The sequence below is a fragment of the Neoarius graeffei genome, chromosome 7 (assembly GCF_027579695.1).
Source record: "Neoarius graeffei isolate fNeoGra1 chromosome 7, fNeoGra1.pri, whole genome shotgun sequence".
In the NCBI taxonomy this organism is placed as follows: domain Eukaryota; kingdom Metazoa; phylum Chordata; class Actinopteri; order Siluriformes; family Ariidae; genus Neoarius; species Neoarius graeffei.
In genome coordinates this window covers 11,957,849-11,978,045 of record NC_083575.1, presented here as the reverse complement: position 1 = coordinate 11,978,045, position 20,197 = coordinate 11,957,849, and the positions used below count along the sequence as shown (strand labels likewise).

General features: G+C 44.1%; 1 protein-coding gene across 13 annotated transcripts in view; it reads right to left on the bottom strand.

The window, feature by feature from the left end:
• The window catches only part of eif2ak2 (eukaryotic translation initiation factor 2-alpha kinase 2), a 51,831-nt gene extending 37,567 nt beyond the window's left edge, over positions 1-14,264 (bottom strand). For 2 of the 13 annotated variants that reach the window (XM_060925288.1, XM_060925289.1), the window contains exons 1-3: positions 7,508-7,597; positions 6,599-6,729; positions 6,164-6,293 (exon numbers count right to left, since the gene is read on the bottom strand). In XM_060925288.1, the coding sequence (XP_060781271.1) occupies positions 6,164-6,293; positions 6,599-6,702 (234 nt within the window). In that variant the 5' untranslated portion in view covers positions 6,703-6,729; positions 7,508-7,597. Of the gene's footprint in view, positions 1-6,163; positions 6,294-6,598; positions 6,730-6,814; positions 7,069-7,507; positions 8,534-9,926; positions 11,294-13,799 lie in introns of those variants that run through there. The other 11 variants (XM_060925281.1, XM_060925277.1, XM_060925280.1 and 8 more) reach the window with 11 other exon arrangements.
• Positions 14,265-20,197: the final 5,933 nt, after the last annotated feature.

The window sequence follows — 20,197 nt, the reverse complement described above, 5'->3', positions numbered from 1 at the left end:
AGTCAGAAGTCAACCTAACCTGCATGTCTTTGGACTGTGGGGGAAACCGGAGCACCCGGAGGAAACCCACGCGGACACGGGGAGAACATGCAAACTCCACACAGAAAGCCCCTCGCCGGCCCCGGGGCTCGAACCCAGGACCTTCTTGCTGTGAGGCGACAGCGCTAACCACTACACCACCGTGCCGCCCTAGGTGGTGTGTATAACTGGCAATTACTAACACTGGCCACTAGGCGGTGTGTATGACTGGTAATTACTAACACTGGCCATTAGGCGGTGTGTATGACTTAATTACTAACACTCGCCACTAGGCGGTGTGTATGACTGGTAATTACTAACACTGGCCATTAGGCGGTGTGTATGACTTAATTACTAACACTCGCCACTAGGCGGTGTGTATGACTGGTAATTACTAACACTGGCCATTAGGCGGTGTGTATGACTTAATTACTAACACTCGCCACTAGGCGGTGTGTATGACTGGTTATTACTAACACTGGCCACTAGGCGGTGTGTATGACAATTACTAACACTGGCCACTAGGCGGTGTGTATGACTGGAAATTACTAACACTGGCCACTAGGTGGTGTATGACTGGCTATTACTAACACTGGCCACTAGGGAGTGTGTATGACTGGTAATTATTAACACTGGCCACTAGGCGGTATGACTTAATTACTAACACTGGCCGCAAGGCGGTGTGTATGACTTAATTACTAACACTCGCCACTAGGCGGTTTGTATGACTGGCAATTTACTAACACTGGCCACTAGGCGGTGTGTATGACTGTCAATTACTAACACTGGCCACTAGGCGGTGTGTATGACTGGAAATTACTAACACTGGCCACCAGGTGGTGTATGACTGGCAATTACTAGCACTGGCCACTAGGCGGTGTGTATGACTGGTAATTACTAACACTGGCCACTAGGCGGTGGTGTATGACTTAATTACTAACACTGGCCACTAGGTGGTGTATGACTGGCAATTACTAACACTGGCCACTAGGTGGTGTGTATGGCGCAATTACTAACACTGGCCACTAGGCGGTGTGTATGACTGGCAATTACTAACACTGGCCACTAGGGAGTGTGTATGACTGGCAATTACTAACACTGGCCACTAGGGAGTGTGTATGACTGGCAATTACTAACACTGGCCACTAGGCGGTGTGTATGACTGGCAATTACTAACACTGGCCACTAGGCGGTGTGTGTGACGTAATTACTAGCACTGGCCACTAGGCGGTGTGTATGACTGGTAATTACTAACACTGGCCACTAGGTGGCGTATGACTTAATTACTAACACTGGCCACTAGGTGGTGTATGACTGGCAATTACTAACACTGGCCACTAGGTGGTATGTATGGCGCAATTACTAACACTGGCCACTAAGTGGTGTATGACTGGCAATTACTAACACTGGCCACTAGGTGGTGTATGACTGGCAATTACTAACACTGGCCACTAGGTGGTGTGTATGGCGCAATTACTAACACTGGCCACTAGGCGGTGTGTATGACTGGCAATTACTAACACTGGCCACTAGGGAGTGTGTATGACTGGCAATTACTAACACTGGCCACTAGGCGGTGTGTATGACTGGCTATTACTAACACTGGCCACTAGGGAGTGTGTATGACTGGCTATTACTAACACTGGCCACTAGGCGGTGTGTGACGTAATTACTAGCACTGGCCACTAGGTGGTGTGTATGGCTGGTAATTACTAACACTGGCCACTAGGCGGTGTATGACTGGCTATTACTAACACTGGCCACTAGGCGGTGTGTGTGACGTAATTACTAGCACTGGCCACTAGGTGGTGTGTATGACTGGCAATTACTAACACTGGCCACTAGGCGGTGTGTGACGTAATTACTAGCACTGGCCACTAGGCGGTGTGTGAGACAATTACTAACACTGGCCACTAGGCGGTGTGTGTGACGTAATTACTAGCACTGGCCACTAGGCGATGTGTGTGACGTAATTACTAGCACTGGCCACTAGGTGGTGTGTATGACACAATTACTAACACTGGCCACTAGGCGGTGTGTATGACTGGCAATTACTAACACTGGCCACTAGGTGGTGTGTATGACAATTACTAACACTGGCCACTAGGTGGTGTGTATGACTGGCAATGACTAACACTGGCCACTAGGCGGTGTGTATGACTGGCAATTACTAACACTGTCCACTAGGCGGTGTGTGACGTAATTACTAGCACTGGCCACTAGGTGGTGTGTGTGACTGGCAATGACTAACACTGGCCACTAGGCGGTGTTTATGGCTGGTAATTACTAACACTGGCCACTAGGCGGTGTTTATGGCTGGTAATTACTAACACTGGCCACTAGGCGGTGTGTATGACTGGTAATTACTACAACACTGGTATGGTGGAGGCACGCACAGGACCGAAACCATCAGAAAACAACTTGATGGGTTTCTTTATGTATCCACACAAATTAGCGGAGCCTAGGGGGCTCCGCTCATAAATATTTTATGCCAAATTATTATGGCATGTTACAAAAAATAAAGAAAAAAAATCAGAGTTCTTGTCTCCAATTGCCGAGTCCTAATGCAGTTAATGCTCAAGTCCAAGTCCGATTCATCAGTGCTCAAGTCCAAGTCGAGTTGCGAGTCCTTAAATCATATACGCAGAGCCCCGGCCTCACTTTTGTTTATACAGTTAGGTCCATAAATATTTGGACAGACACAACATTTTTCTAATTTTGGTTCTGTACATTACCACAATGAATTTTGAACAAAACAATTCAGATGCAGTTGAAGATCAGACTTTCAGCTTTAATTCAGTGGGTTGAACAAAATTATTGCATAAAAATGTGAGGAACTAAAGCATTTTTTTAAACACAATCCCTTCATTTCAGGGGCTCAAAAGTAATTGGACAAATTAAATAATTGTAAATAAAATGTTAATTTCTGATACTTGGTTGAAAACCCTTTGTTGGCAATGACTGCCTGAAGTCTTGAACTCATGGACATCACCAGACGCTGTATTTCCTCCTTTTTAATGCTCTGCCAGGCCTTTACTGCAACAGTTTTCAGTTGCTGTCTGTTTGTGGGCCTTTCTGTCTGAAGTTTAGTCTTTAACAAGTGAAATGCATGCTCAATTGGGTTGAGATCAGGTGACTGGCTTGACCATTCAAGAATATTCCACTTCTTTGCTTTAATAAACTCCTGGGTTGCTTTGGCTTTATGTTTTGGGTCATTGTCCATCTGTATTATGAAACGCCGACCAATCAGTTTGGCTGCATTTGGCTGGATTTGAGCACACAGTATGTCTCTGAATACCTCAGAATTCATCCGGCTGCTTCTGTCCTGTGTCACATCAATAAACACTAGTGACCCAGTGCCACTGGCAGCCATGCATGCCCAAGCCATCACACTGCCTCCGCCGTGTTTTACAGATGATGTGGTATGCTTTGGATCATGAGCTGTACCACGCCTTCACCATACTTTTTTCTTTCCATCATTCTGGTCGAGGTTGATCTTGGTTTCATCTGTGCAAAGAATGTTCTTCTAGAACTGTGCTGGCTTTTTTAGATGTTTTTAGCAAAGTCCCATCTAGCCGTTTTATTCTTGAGGCTTATGAGTGGCTTGCACCGTGCAGTGAACCCTCTGTATTTACTTTCATGCAGTCTTCTCTTTATGGTAGATTTGGATATTGATACGCCTACCTCCTGGAGAGTATTGTTCACTTGGTTGGCCGTTATGAAGGGGTTTCTCTTCACCATGGAAATTATTCTGCGATCATCCACCACTGTTATCTTCTGTGGGCATCCAGGTCTTTTTGCATTGATGAGTTCACCAGTGCTTGCTTGCTTTCTTTCTCAGGATGTACCAAACTGTAGATTTTGCCACTCCTAATATTGTAGCAATTTCTCAGATGGTTTTTTTTTTCTGTTTTCACAGCTTAAGGATGGCTTGTTTCACCTGCATGGAGAGCTCCTTTGACCGCATGTTTTCTTCACAGCAAAATCTTCCAAATGCCAGCACCACACCTCAAATCAACTCCCGGCCTTTTATCTGCTTAATTGAGAATGACATGATGAAGGAATTGCCCACACCTGCCCATGAAATAGCCTTTGAGTCAACTGTCCAATTACTTTTGGTCCCTTTAAAAACAGGGTGGCACATGTTAAGGAGCTGAAACTCCTAAACCCTTCATCCAATTTTAATGTGGATACCCTCAAATGAAAGCTGAAAGTCTGGACTTTATGTCCATGTCCATTACATAACTATAACTTGAATATGTTTCAGTAAACAGGTAAAAAAAACCAATGTGTGTCAGTGTCCAAATATATATATGGACCTAACGGTAAATGCTTTGAGACCTCAGGAATGGCACAGGAATAGTTTTAAGCATTAACAATAAATCTAATATAGTAATTTTTATGATTGAAGCGATTCATATAGGTAGTGGTCTGAGTGAATGACCTTGACGTCCGTAATGTCACAGCAGGAAGCCTATCGGTCTCGTCGCCATTTCCGCTATACTAAAACACAGAGCTGACTGCAACTCCGGTCCTCCACTTTGAGCTCATTTATCGCCATGCCATGTAGATGTGTTGCTGCACCCGCCAGCAACACAACAGAAGGTGGATTTATGTTGCATTCATGGCCCAAGAATGTTCAAACTGCAAAGATTTGGATGCATTTTGCAAGAAGTTCACAGGCACATTGGGCGCCTATGATGTGGTCTCTCCTCTGCTCTGCACATTTTACTGAAGACTCGTACGAAACCTCTGATCTGTTGAGGAGCGTTGGCTATAAGCCCGTATTGAAAAAAGTACAAGAAAAGGAAAAGTTTTTTTTTTTTCAAAAAAGCAAAGTTCAGTTGCAGGAGTTCTCCTGGAGTGAGCCGAGGGTTGTTGCTAAAACCCGGGATGGAACGGGACATGACATATCGCTTGGGCAGTGACCTCCCTGCGGTTGTTGCTAAAACCGGTGACGTCCCGTTCCATCCCAGGTTTTAGTAATTGCCTGAGCCGGGCAGTAACGGCGGAGTACTCTGTATGGACAAAATAGAGAATGAGCAGAGCAGCCGTCTGATTTCTAAACTGGATATTGCTGCCATCTCGCCCTTACGTGGAAGAAGCGAATGAACAGAGAACTGAACGAACAACTGAAAGTCAGATTGTTTCAAAAACAAATCGGCCACAAGATCAGCCTTCAAGAAGCGAGAACGCAGACGGGTAAGCTCCAACTCTCATTTGGATAAAAAAAAAAACAGCACGTTGTTTATCTGCATTTAGATTAATACATGTAACTTGTATTGTGTGTTTAAGTTACCAGTATAAGATTATTTAATTTGCTTCAGAATGTGATTGTCTCAGTTCATCTGATTATTTAATTAGCCTTTTACGTTTTATCAGTGAAAATTCATGCATGTACATGTAAGTTATAACACCCATCCTGTTTTAATGAGAGTCAACCCACAATCAATGAAGTCAAATCAGTCTTAGTTGAGCAAGTCAGTAACGGTATTTCTTACTTTCACCATACATTTTTATTTATATGACTTTGGTCTATAGCTATAAAAGGCCTCGGCCTTAAAACCGGTTACCGCAGTGACATCATACACTCAGGGCTGGCTGGCTTAGCGGAGCAGCTCGAATGCCAATTTTGCAGTTGATTTTAACTCTCAAAAATATATTTTTTAAAATTCCCATTTATGCAACATACAAGAGTCAAGGATGGAGATACTATCCACTCAGAAATGTATTTAAAAATAAAGGATCTGCGTATCTGCTTTAAAATTAGTGCACGAGTCGGAGTCGAGTCCAAGTCCTGGACTCGAGGACACCAAGCCGACTGCAGCGATATGCCAAATCAAGAAAGAAAACAAACTGAAACTGTCCATTCATATGAGTGGAGTTGGTGCGAATGAGAGGGCAGCACAGTGGTGCAGTAGGGTAGTGTTTCAATTGTTTAATAGCTCTTTATGTTTTCAGAAGCCTGGTACAACAAATTTTGCAATGATGTCTAAAGTCTTAAACGTCTTTTAATGAACAAAGATCTGTTCTCAGACTATGATCTGATTTCTCTTCAAAGCTGTTATCATATACGATTATAAATTAATGAGCACAATCTATCAGTGCAGTGGGGAAAGAAAAACATAAACAAATATGTTCATACTGTATGTAATGAGTCATCATTTTCCAAAAAGTCGAGGGCATTCTTTGCAGCCAGTTGCTTGGCTTCTTTCTTGTTTCGTCCAGCTCCCTCAGGATAGCTCTGATTATTCATCATTACCTTCATCGTGAAACTAGGAGACAATTAAACAAGTCCGAAAAAACTGGATATTTAATACTGGTATGAGAAATCTGAGGTATGAATTTGTATTCATATGTTTTTTTTCACATTTTATTTTTCATATGACTGCTACACACACACACACCTATTTTACCTAGCACAGCAGTGACTAAATATGACTGATTTGATACTATATCTATAGCAATTTTCCTGATGAAGAGAAAAGATCACACCATCTACTGCTGTTCAAAATGACTTGTGGCATGAATTATGTGATGTTTGCATGACATGCAGAATATGGTTCAGAAATCTACTTACGTTTTCATGTGTTCTAGTCCACATGTGTTCACTACCTCATACTGCACAGACCAGCCGTTTTTCTGTGCGTGTTCATTCAGCAAACTTACGTAATTCGTTCCCATTTAGAAGATATGAAATAACCCAGACTGCTGGAAAAGAAAATATACACACGTTCAATTTGCTTTTAGACCTATTATAAAGATATTTGACACTCAGTAATGCATGCAAACCTACTCTCCAACCAGTCAGTTCAATGTAAACACGACCCACTGGGCTTTAACCATAAAACCGAGCCGATTACTTTCGGTTCGCGTGAACGAAGAGAGTTTAAGTTTCGAAGCCCAGTTCCTGCCTTGAATCCTCCACTGTATAAAAAACTGACCTGCCACCAGGTGACCAATCAGATTTTACGCAGGAGTGGGTAGGAAATGACGCAAACGCGTACAATCAGGAAGTAGAGATTTTTATATTGAAACATTTGCTTTTTATAATAATAATAATAATTATTATTATTATTATTATTATTATTATTATGACAGACAAAATAGAAGTCATTAATACAATCGAAACAAAAAAAACCCCGAACATTTCAGCTAGAGGGATTTTCAAATGAACACATTAAAATAACCACACAAATCAATAGTTTTAACAGCTTTCTGATTTTGTGAGTCAGTAATTGTTTTTTGTACTGCTTTGTCTCTTTTTTCAAATACCAAAAATAACGGTTTAGTATGACTAAATTTGGATGGTATTTTGCTCGTGTCAGCAAAGGCATTGAGAACGACAGCGCTAGCCAAACTACAAACATGGCCATTCAGGACTACAACTCCCAAAGAGCACAGCGCCCCCTGTCACCGGCTTATTGAAATCAGCTGTCGTTCATTCACAACTCATCAGCCTCTCTCGCTCTCTCTCTCTCTCTCTTACCTTCTGTTAAGATTGCGCTGCGTGCTGTTCAGATGCGTTACCAGGAGATCTCCGAGGACAAGAAGAGAGCGAACCACATGAGTCTAAATCAATCTGGTTTATTCTCTGCGTGTCCTGACACATAGCTGCGTCAGGGCGTATATATACACACTTCTGCATAGGGAGTATCAGCAGTAGAAAGTTATGGAATGTGCTTTGCACACTCAGTATCAAGGTCACACAGGAGTTATGCACAGTTCAACAAGATGTTTCACACAAAAACATAGACAAAATCAGAATATGAAACGGGAACAGAACATGTGAAAAGTACAAAATGTACAGAGCAGCACGTATTATCTCTGGCCTAAAGTTAACCCTAAACTGCTACACTACACGACAGTCACCCTTGGGCCGCGCATTTACAAGAGTAGGTTTAGGAGTATTCAGGATTATATTCTTACAATCCCCTCTTTAATACTCTGACGCAAGCCCAGAGTATTATTCACACCCCAGTGTATTGACAACCTTACCTCTGGGTCTGTATTGTCTGTCAGGAAAACCTTAGTTTGAGTATACGAGGGCCACAGGCTGAGCCATGTCATATTAACCTTAGAGTAGTTAGATGGGGCTATTCGGACCGGAAAAGGATCGCTGCTGTCATGGGGTAACAAAGAACACACATAACAAGGTATACTCATATTCATTGATGTTTTTACAGTGAAGTTTATATATTTCCAAAACTCGTTATCCCTTGGGTCCCGGTGTATTGCTTGTGCGGGTAACCCTGCCCCAAGCGTTGAGATCAGCACGATGATGAAGAAAGTCATACTGGTCACTGACTTTGTTCTCTAATGCTCACAGGGTGCAGACGGCGAAAAATATCACAGGCTCCCGTGCTTTTCAGACTCTTCAGCCCAGAACTTTGCAAGACTCACCAACCATCCCCTCTTTGTAGATCAGCCGAAACTGGATTGCTCCAGATGCTGGAAGGGGATCCCTGAAAAGGCCGTCAGCTATTGTCACAGCAACTTTCTGAAACACAAAAATCTGTTAAGCATCAACAATATAGATTTCTATTACATTGGAGCCTTCTTTATTCTGCTGGCATGGATCCACTGTGGAAAAAGGTCCGTTAGTACAGCCGTGCGAGTTACAGCGAGTACATCGGTGGGCCCACTGTAGGGTGACTCCTCCATGGGAGCGTTTAGTTTAGCGAATCTCTTTACTAAAACTCTGTCCCCTACCTCAAAGGGGTGAGTGTGTGCCTCTGGAATGGGAGGCTTTTTGGAATTTACTCTCGCCCAATACTCATCCAGCACCCGCATGAGACCCACCGTGTACTCGCTGAGATGTACTTCAAGATCACCCGTTCCTATAACCTGCATGCCTCTACGCCAAGGGACAGGAAAGGGGCGTCCCATGACGAGCTCGTACGGAGATAAATTGTCGAGAGCGACCTGAGCAGTCATGCGCATATCAGCGAGGACCAACGGTAAAACTTGGACCCAATTTTTCGTGCCTGCGTCTTGCATAGCCTTACGCAACTTACCCTTAATTGTTCTATTCGCGCGCTCCACAATGCCAGAGGACTGTGGATGGTATGGGATATGAAAACGCCAATTGATCTTGAGGTCTTTACATAGCTCCTGCGTTACCTTAGAGGTGAACGGCGTTCCCTTATCAGAGTCAATTCCTACCGGAAGACCGTAACGTGGGATAATTTCCTGTGTAAGTTTGTTCACTGCTGTTCGGGCGTTCTCTTTGCTGCACGGGAAAGCCTCAATCCACCGTGAAAATTTGTCAATCATGACCAAAAGGTATTTGAACGGGCCCTGCTTTGGCATGTGAGTGAAGTCGATCTGCCATTCTTGGAAAGGCGTGTCGGGTATGGGAAGGTGCTGATGTACCGCGCCTGGTTTAGATAGATTATTCTGGGCGCACGTTAAACACTTGTCCAGAATGTTGTGTGCGTCTGTGTGCAAATTATTGATGCAGAATGTTCCGTTCATATCTTCCACTACCCCTCTTCGGCCGCGATGAGTGGGACCATGGAACTCGCGGACGAGAAAGGGAGTACAGTGACGAGGTAAACAAAGACGGCCCTGTGCGTCAAGCAAAACGCCACTCTTCTCTGTCGCGCCCTGGGCGTCCCAGAACTGTGTATCTGCCACAGAGGCCGAGGCCTGGATAGAAATGAGATCTATGTCAGGTAAGACAGCGCTAACCATGCGATCAGTAGAAACTAAAGCGCAATTAAAGCCTGGAGGCAGGACACCGGATGCGGCTGCAGCTTTAGCGACTCGATCAGCGAATGAATTGCCCTTTACTTCAAATGAGTCCCCTCTTGTGTGCGCGCGTGTCTTAACAATGGCCAACGTGCACGGAAGGAGACAGGCGGTGATTAAATCAGTAACAAGTGAAGAATGAGAAATGGGCTTACCGTCGGCTGTCGTAAACCCCCGAGACGCCCAAATGCGGCCGAAGTCGTGCGCCACGCCGAAAGCGTAGCGTGAGTCGGTGTAAATAGTAACGTCTGTGTCTTGAGCCAAAATACATGCGCGAGTCAAAGCATAGAGCTCCGCAGCCTGAGCAGAAGAAAAAGGCAAAGAATGAGCTTCAACAATTTCATCAGGGAGGCGACAAACAGAGTAACCACACAGGAACACACCATCCGCAGGGCGGGAACAGGAACCATCTACAAAAAGAGAATCGCCTGTGGAAAGAGGGGTGGAGTGTAAGTCTGGGCGGATGCTAGTCTCAAAAACGATATTAGAAAGACAGTCATGTGAGTCAAACGCAACATCGTCATCCTGTGAGTTAAGAAGACGCTGAAGAGCGTGGGCGACAGAATCAAACGACGAGGAGGGCTTAACAGTGAGATGCTCTGTGGCCAAAAGAATAAACTCATAGCCAGAGCGACGCTGAGCAGACAAATGCTGAGTGCTAAGATTCCGCAGAATGTACACGACGTCATGTGAAGTGTGTAAAATGAGCGGATGCGACAAAACAAGTTTTTCAGCGTCCGTGACCATGAGAGCACACGCAGCAACAGCCCTAAGACAGCCAGGAAGCCCTTGTGCCACAGCGTCAAGAGTTTTAGACAGAAACGCGCAAGGTCGCATGCCCCCCCCGTGCTCCTGAGCCAGCACCCCAGAGGCGGTCCCCTTCTGTTTGCACACATACAGGTGAAACGGCAAACGATAGTTCGGCAGCCCGAGAGCAGGGGCGGAGCACAAAGCTTGCTTCAGAGCCTTTAAGGCCGTTAGCATGTCCTCAGTCCAGACCAGGGGCTGAGTCAAAGGATCTGAGTGACTTATAGCTGAACGCAAACAATTGTCATAGATTGAACAGTCAGGGATCCATTGACGACAGTAATTGATGAGGCCCAGAAATGCCATGAGAGCGTGCTTGGTTGCAGGTACCTGAGTGTCCATAATGACTTGAACGCGTTCCGGGCTAAGCCTCCTGGAACCCTGGGAGAGGTCATGTCCCAAGTAGCGAACAGTTGTGAGGCAAAACTGCAACTTCGTGCGGGAGACCTTGAAACCCTTCTGCGCCAGGAGTGTGAGGAGAGACAATGTGGCGGCAGCACAAGCGTCTTGATCCTCCGCCGTTACCAGAAGATCATCCGCGTACTGGAGCACCGTGGAGCCCCGGGGAAGACAGGGATCAGCCAGCGCGTCCCGCAATACGGCAGTGAAGACCGCCGGTGAGTCAATGAAACCCTGTGGCAACCGCGTCCACGTGTATTGTCTTCCCCTGTGTGTGAAAGCAAACAGGGGCTGAGTCTCATGGCCCACAGGAACACTGAAAAAGGCAGAGCACAAATCAATCACAGAGAAATAAGCATGGTCACACGGAATAGAAGACATAAGAGAAGGAACGTCAGGGACCACTGGAGCCACGGGAACGATGAGTTCATTTATTTTACGTAGATCTTGAGTGAGGCGCCATGTGCCATCCGGTTTTGGGACCGGGTTCACTGGGGTGTTATACGGGCTGACACAAGGAACCACGACACCTTGCTGCAAAAGAGATTGTAGAATATTGTCAATACCATCGAGCTTACTAGGAGACAGAGGGTATTGTTTAACATAAACAGGTGTAGAGTGTTTAATAACAGCTTCATACGGAGAGCAGCTCACAGAGCCCACATCGTCCTTATGATCCGCCCACAGGGTGTTAGGAAGAGCAGAGAGAACAGGGGAAAAAGCTTGGGACGTACAAGCAGCGTTCAGAATGTTATGTGGCAGCACAGAACTGGATAGAGCAAAAACATCAGGCGGAGCACCGTCCGGAGTATCAACAATCATGTGTGAGCCGCTAAAGGAGATCGAGAGTCCGAGAAGACTCATGAGGTCGCGACCTAAAAGATTAAAAGGGCACTCTGGCATAAAAATGAAAGAGTGTGAAAAACGCAATGAAGGGTCCAGAGTGCAGATGACAGGTAAGGGTGGTGTACAACTAGAGTCAAAAGGAACCCCTTCTATCCCCACAGAGCTAACAAACCGTGTAGATAAAGGACCCTCATAATCCCTCCCTACTGAGGACATAGTGGCCCCAGTATCAAGTATAAACGGATACTCCCTTCCTGCCAAACACAGAGGCACAAGAGGGAGCTCCGCGTTACGAGGAGAGCTAAAAGAGAGATTTAACATGGCAACGGCTGTGGATTCCGTACCCTGGGGGCAGCCCTATAGCGGGGCGTGATAGCGCTGGTCCTGTCCGTTATTCTGCCGATAGCCCTTAGGTCCGGGATTCTGGCCTTGCAACACATCCCCTAATTCTCCCGTCCTACTCTGCTCATCCCTCCGCCGCGCATAGCATTCCCTCATCCAGTGGCCCTCCTTTCCACAATAGTGGCACCTGCCTGTTTTCTTCCGGTTCCCACCCGACCATGTGCGAGGCCCGGTGCGTGTTTTGTCATTATTATGACGATACGACCCGGGGCCCTGTGGGGCCACAGATAAACATGCTTTATTAGTCTTACAATCTAACAACCCATCACTTTCCATTGTCCTCAACCGTTCACCCGCTTGGCGAAGGACCAAATGAGTCCTATCGCTCAAGTGATGTTTCAAAACGTTCTGAACCTCAGGGCGGCAGTTAGATAAAAAGGTGGACAGGAACATTGGATTGGGTTGAGTCATGTCCAATTCTAACCCACCCAGGTGCTGCCAAACTTCACCAAAACGTTTCCAAAAAGCCGACGTCACTTCTGACTTTTCCTGTTTACAGTTAGTAACCTGCGACAGATCACGGTTCGCTTGTTTCATAGCCAGTAAATACCTAGTTAACTGCTCACGCAGGAGCTGCAAAGCATTCGGTGTGTCCCTCCAAAAAAATGTCGACACGGTGCGCTGACGCGGACGGCCACCTTCCTGAGCCGGAGCTATTTCTTCCTTTATATTCATAGCGACGTCATTTCTAGGTTGCAACACATCGACTATTTCGAGCAAACGCTCCTCATCATATAATCTGTGTCAACTGATGAGGTGTTCAAATGTGCGAGCTGATCTGAACAGAGCTGCCAGACATACACATACAGAGGGCTTCCAAACCCATACTGCACACCGCACATTTCACTTACTTCAATAGTTAGTCCATCTGGAGTGGATGTGAGATTTACTTCTAATTTGCACATTAAATCATGTGCTAACAAATTTACTGGACATGTATATGAGATGAGGAATGAGTGGGACGTAACTATTCCTCCCTCGCTTTACATGGGAGGTTGACTGAGAAAGTTTTGGTTTTGGAATAGCCTTTAAAACAGGTCTCGGGGTGTAAACACCCTTTGATTTATCCCATACCTTCTTCATGTCAAACCATTTATCATACCCTGCGCGCATATAAGGGCGGTCCCAATCCGGATCGCCTAAGCTTTCATAAATCATACGGTGCGCTGAAGCAAGAAAGCCTGGATTAAACGTCCCATCACGGGGATACGATGGAATCTGAGGATTTGCCTCCGTCCACCCAGCCAAATTGTCCAGCCACGGCGTAACGTGATAGCCTAAACCACACTTATTCATCCATTCCGCCGGGGTGTCTGTGACCTCAGGTTTAGGATACGAGCCCCCCATCGTACAGTAAAGCAAACGGATCTGAACAGAAACAAACAGCAGATATTTATCTAAATTTCTATAGCACGCTCTTCCTGGACTCGAACCAGGGAAAACAAAGCCCTCCTTAGGGCACTACACAAATTTCTATAGCGCGCTCTTCCTGGACTCGAACCAGGGAAAACAAAGCCCTCCTTAGGGCACTACGGAACTACTTCCAACCAGGTAGTCAATCAAACATGTCTTACCTGATTGAGAGTATCACGTCGGGGTCACCAAATTGTTAAGATTGCGCTGCGTGCTGTTCAGATGCGTTACCAGGAGATCTCCGAGGACAAGAAGAGAGCGAACCACATGAGTCTAAATCAATCTGGTTTATTCTCTGCGTGTCCTGACACATAGCTGCGTCAGGGCGTATATATACACACTTCTGCATAGGGAGTATCAGCAGTAGAAAGTTATGGAATGTGCTTTGCACACTCAGTATCAAGGTCACACAGGAGTTATGCACAGTTCAACAAGATGTTTCACACAAAAACATAGACAAAATCAGAATATGAAACGGGAACAGAACATGTGAAAAGTACAAAATGTACAGAGCAGCACGTATTATCTCTGGCCTAAAGTTAACCCTAAACTGCTACACTACACGACAGTCACCCTTGGGCCGCGCATTTACAAGAGTAGGTTTAGGAGTATTCAGGATTATATTCTTACACCTTCAGTGCGAAGTATTGCTCTGTGGTTTCCAGGGGCGTCACTAGGCCTTTTTTACTGGGGCACGTGCCCCAGTAAAAATCAGCTGTGCCCCAGTAAGAAAATGTTGAAAGATTTTCGTAACAAACTAGTTTCTTTGGCAGATCATTTATCTACTGCAGTGTTTCTCAAACTTTTTCAGACCAAGGGCCACTTTGTCCCAAAAAAAATTTCAGGGACCACCTGTCAACACCCGCCCCGCCCCACACAACACACAGACCATACAGAGATGTGTACTATTAGGTGTTTTTAATTGAAAAAATTATGGTTAACTAAATACATTAAAGGCCTATCCATTCCATATCCTCCGTGGTTTTTAAAGGCAAAAGTATGGAGGTTTAAAATTCAGCAAACAGTTAATCAGAACATTTCATATCTCATCTCATCTCATTATCTCTAGCCGCTTTATCCTTCTACAGGGTCGCAGGCAAGCTGGAGCCTATCCCAGCTGACTACGGGCGAAAGGCGGGGTACACCCTGGACAAGTCGCCAGGTCATCACAGGGCTGACACATAGACACAGACAACCATTCACACTCACATTCACACCTACGGTCAATTTAGAGTCGCCAGTTAACCTAACCTGCATGTCTTTGGACTGTGGGGGAAACCGGAGCACCCGGAGGAAACCCACGCGGACACGGGGAGAACATGCAAACTCCACACAGAAAGGCCCTCGCCAGCCCCGGGGCTCGAACCCAGGACCTTCTTGCTGTGAGGCGACAGCGCTAACCACTACACCACCGTGCCGCCCACATTTCATATCAATAGTTCAAAATTGTTCAAAATTAGGAGGAACACGAATGAACTGAAATTAACAAAAATTTTAGATTTAACAGATTACACTTACTTGTCTTCTGCTCAAAACTGACTCTTTTTTCTTAATGGGAGGAGTGGTGCTGATGCATACTAAGCATCAATGATTTAATATCTGGTTCCAAGCTGGAAATCGTGGAAATCGCCACAAACACGAGCTAGTTAGGATTAGCCTATTATATGTTCAGAATTTTCGTTTGCTTGTTTTCAGGTCTGCCTGCCTGTTTGCCTGTGAGGCAGAGATTTGTGAGGTGACTGTTGCCTAGAGACGAGAGGCGGAATAAGAGCGCGTGCACACTACAAGTTTTATGTGGTGCAAATTCAGATGCAGAACGCTTTTTAAATAATAATAATGATGAAATTACAGGCCCATTTGATTGCCGTTAAAAACAAGATTGGATAAATTTAACTTTCTAATAATGTTACAAAGCATACGCTAGCTTATCTTGAAAACGCTGACTACATTTGTAGATCACCTCGCGGACTACTTGAGGTCTCTCGCAGACCACACTTTGCAAAACACTGATCTACTGTAAGTTGTAGGACAGAGTGTGTTTCAAACTTCTATAGCCTCTTCTTTCTAACTAATTTTCTGATTGGTCTGGGAGATTCTCACTGTAAACATAGCATGCGTGCGGCGTGCCATGAGTCCATTTAGCCTACTGGAGAGATGAGTCTACTCTTTGGATGAGTCAGAGATGAGTTAAGGTAGAGCGAAGTTTTTGCAACAAAACTAAGCAAACCATATTCTAACAAACCCATTAAACTACATTGAATTAAACAATATTAAATTACTTTTCCAGATGGATATCAGACAATTCTTCACACGAAGCAGAGACAGGGTCAGGGAAACAGTGACAGATGAGGAGGAGGGTGAGAGAGGTAAGATTAAGGTTGTAGGCTATGTGCTAGTCAGTCATAACTAACCAGCTAAGTTTGTGAATTGTGAGAGTTGAGGTGACATGTTTAGCATCATCTCATCTCATCTCATCTCATTATTTCTAGCCGCTTTATCCTTCTACAGGGTCGCAGGCAAGCTGGAGCCCATCCCAGCTGACTACGGGCGAAAGGCGGGGTACACCCTGGACAAGTCGCCAGGTCATCACAGGGCTGACACATAGACACAGACAACCATTCACACTCACATTCACACCTACGGTCAATTTAGAGTCACCAGTTAACCTAACCTGCATGTCTTTGGACTGTGGGGGAAACCGGAGCACCCGGAGGAAACCCACGCGGACACGGGGAGAACATGCAAACTCCACACAGAAAGGCCCTCGCCGGCCCCGGGGCTCGAACCCAGGACCTTCTTGCTGTGAGGCGACAGCGCTAACCACTACACCACCGTGCCGCCCCATGTTTAGCATCAGCATGCATTAAAAGCCCAAATGCCAACAATACATTTTTTTGGGACTGGGATGTGTTTTCCGTCTCGTAGACCTATTCCTCGCATAACTTCATCCACGAGAACATGAGAATTATCCACTTTGCATAGGTTGGGGACAGGAACGTTAAGGTGCATTGGGCGGGGGGGGCAGTGTCCCAGTAAAGCTTAATCCCTAGTGACGCCCCTGGTGGTTTCCAGTCCATGCCAAGCCTTTCTGTCTCTGCCTGACTAATATTTCTGACCCTTGCTATCTCTCTTCATTTACATTGCTTGTCTTTTCTATATTGCCATGTTTGATGATCGACTGACCCTTGCCTGCCTTTTAACCACGTTTCTTGTTTTGTGACTTTGGCTTTGTTTCAAGTTTGCTCCCTGTTGTCCCCTGCACATACATCTGTAAGTGCCTGCACTCTGAACAAATTAATTATATAAGAATTCTTTAGTTTTGTTGCGGTTGTTACTATCAAGACCAAACAGTACATTTAAAAAAAAAAGAAAAGAGGCAGAATTCTGTATCTATTATTGATAATAAAGCAGGGCACATCCATCCATTATCCGTAACCGCTTACCCTATGTAGAGTGGCGGGCAAGCTGGAGCCTATCCCAGCTGACTACGGGCGAAAGGCGGGGTACACCCTGGACAAGTCGCCAGGTCATCACAGGGCTGACACATAGAGAGAAACAACCATTCACACCTACGGTCAATTTAGAGCCACCAATTAGCCTAACCTGCATGTCTTTGGATTGTCTTGGAAACCGGAGCACCCAGAGGAAACCCACACAGACACGGGGAGAACATGCGAGCTCCACACAGAAAGGCCCCTGTCGGCCACTGGGCTCGAACCTAGAACCTTCTTGCTGTGAGGTGACAGTGCTAACCACTACACCGCCGTGAGTGGGGCACATGTCTGTGAATATTCTCATTCATCTAGGTCATAGTTATCTCAAGGAAATTGAATCGAACACAACTGGACTTGGCTACTCTACTACTAGGCTATCAGCTCATATACTGTGAGTAGAGAAAAACCAAAATGGTGGCGCATGTTGCTGAACCAACCGAGGATGAAATAAAAACTCTACTCGAAAACAAAACTACAAAAAAGCAACAAAATATGGAATAAAAGTATTTGATGGTAAGAACATATTGTTTTTCTTTTTCAGGAATTATGATTTTAGCATTTTCCACAAATTGTGCTGTCATTTCGCCGATTTGGTTACATTCTAAGTGGAAATGATTTTGTTAGACATTTTGTATAAAGTTTTTTTATTTATGGAATTTGCAAAAATAAAAATGTTCTGTTTCTCAAAATCCAGTGAATGTGGATTGGGGTGCATCAGTTGCCCCCTAAAAATGAAAAGTTCCTCCGATCATGATGCATTTTTGTTTTTATGTTCCTTTTGGTAAGAAAACACACTGGGTGAAATATTTTGACAAAATTCTAAAGTTTAATGGTGGCACCAGGAGCTCAAAGTTATGGAAAAAGCTGCTATTTTATGACTTTTATGACAAAATTTCGATCACTTTTCATGAAACATTATGGCACCTTATAGAGTATACCAAATATCTTAGATACTGTAAACAGTATGTCTAGAATGTCTAAAAATATTTGGAGGTTTATTTTAGGGTGTCACTAGCATTATCTATCAATGTTATAACCCTGGTTTTAAGCTTGCCGCCTATGCATATGCTAGCCCCTATTAAAGTTATAATGATGCTGGATTACCTGTTTTCAAGACAACTGAAGATACAAGTGAAATGTTAAGAAGCAAATTCCCAATGTCTATTTCCTATGTGGCCGTCTCAGATTTGGAACCATTACTCTGTCTTTTGCTACAACTTGCACAATGTTCTGGAATCTTTCTTCTATTGTGGCAGAACCAACTTTCTCATGGGCTAGTTTAACCCCACGCTCTGCTACATCATTTGTCACAATGAAGTTTGTGAGTGTTGCCTTTATCCTCTGGTAAGATGCCAAGCCATCCCATTGTGACACTGGTGTTGCGAGCAGATGATCATCAAATATATCAAAAGCTGCAAAGAACAGCCACGAGTCTTCACCTATGAAGTTTTCCAGTTTGAGGGCCACAAGAAATCAATAAATGGAGTCCAACATTGTGATTCAAACTTTACGCGAAAACATAAAATAAGCGTTTTTTTGGCAAAAAATGAACCTCATGGTGCCACCATTAGACTTTTGAATATGGTCAAAAAATTTTACAGGATGTCTTTATTGGTGACAAGGAACACCCAAACAAAAATGCATCAGATTTGATGAAAGTGAGGGCAACTGATGCACCCTAATGTGGATATAATAAAACAGTTATTCCACTCAATCTCAAACCAAGTCCAGTTGCATTCAATTCACTTTCCTTGAGGTAAAGCAGGGCACATCTTTCCAAAAATTAGTAGTATGGAAGCCTTGCCAAAACAGGTGTAGCATGGTCTCTGGGTATGTGTCACAAAAGGAACAGTTCACACAAATATCCTTCTTAAATTTAAGCATGTAATGATTTGCAGGATAATATCTATGTAACATTTTAAAGTAAATTCCCCTTACTTTGTTAGTTAAAAGGTATTTATATGGAAGATTCCATGTAATTTTTCTAATTTAAACCATCAGCTAATCCAGACCAGTAGGATACAGCAGCAGGGATACTGGCGATATCCCTTTGAAACAGTGCTTGTATACTATGATTTACTATTTCCAGTTGTAGTCAAGCAAATCTTACCCACTGATGTTACCTTGGGTTCCAGAGTTGGCAGATTAACTGATCTTTCAGCCCCTTTTAGAAGAGTTATAATGCCAGAAGGAAGAGCATCTATAACTATCGCAAACTCCTTTGGACTGACAAGGATACCAAATATACTGAGAAATTCAGTACAAGTCAGCAACAATCCACTGACATTAAATAACTGATTTACTAAAATTTTATTATCCACCCAGTTTTTATACTAAAAAAGGGATTTATTTTTAAATGTCTCATTGCTATTGTTCCAAATGAAGCATTTATGAGGGTAAAATTTGTAAGTTCAAATGTTCACCATGCTCAAAGCATTTGCTGGTGAAATATTGAAATGATTTGCATTCATTCTCATCTTTCCTGGAATGATTTTTCAAACATATTTACTTAATTTCATGATTATTTTTTAAAAGATATTTTTCCATGATAAAAAGTTAGGTACTAGTGAAGAGGAATGTAGGGTTTTAATTTCAGTAAACATGGTATAATAATAATGTGAGATTAAAAACCCCTCCACTGTTTTTGGTTCTTAAAACTTGGGCTTTTTGTATCTTTATTGTGAATGAAAGGTAATAAAAATAGCTGTACTCGTCTCTCAACAATTATATAATATAACATACTGTGAAATACCTTACATCAGGGGTCACCAAACTTTTTTCTCTGGGGGCCACATTGTCGTTCCTGACTGTGATGGGGGCCGGGGTCGGGTCAGCTATATCACATAGAATTGTATGACCCAGACAAATATGACCACCAGCAGGCCTCATTGTGTAGTAGAGATTACTAGCCTGGCACGGCCATCCCATCTACTATATCCACACTACTATATCAACACTTGATTCCTGGCACATATTTGTTTATCTTTACTAGTGGTTTGCAAAAGTAATAATCAAGTCTTCACACTTTGTTTTAATTTGAAATACCACTGATATTTCATTTATTT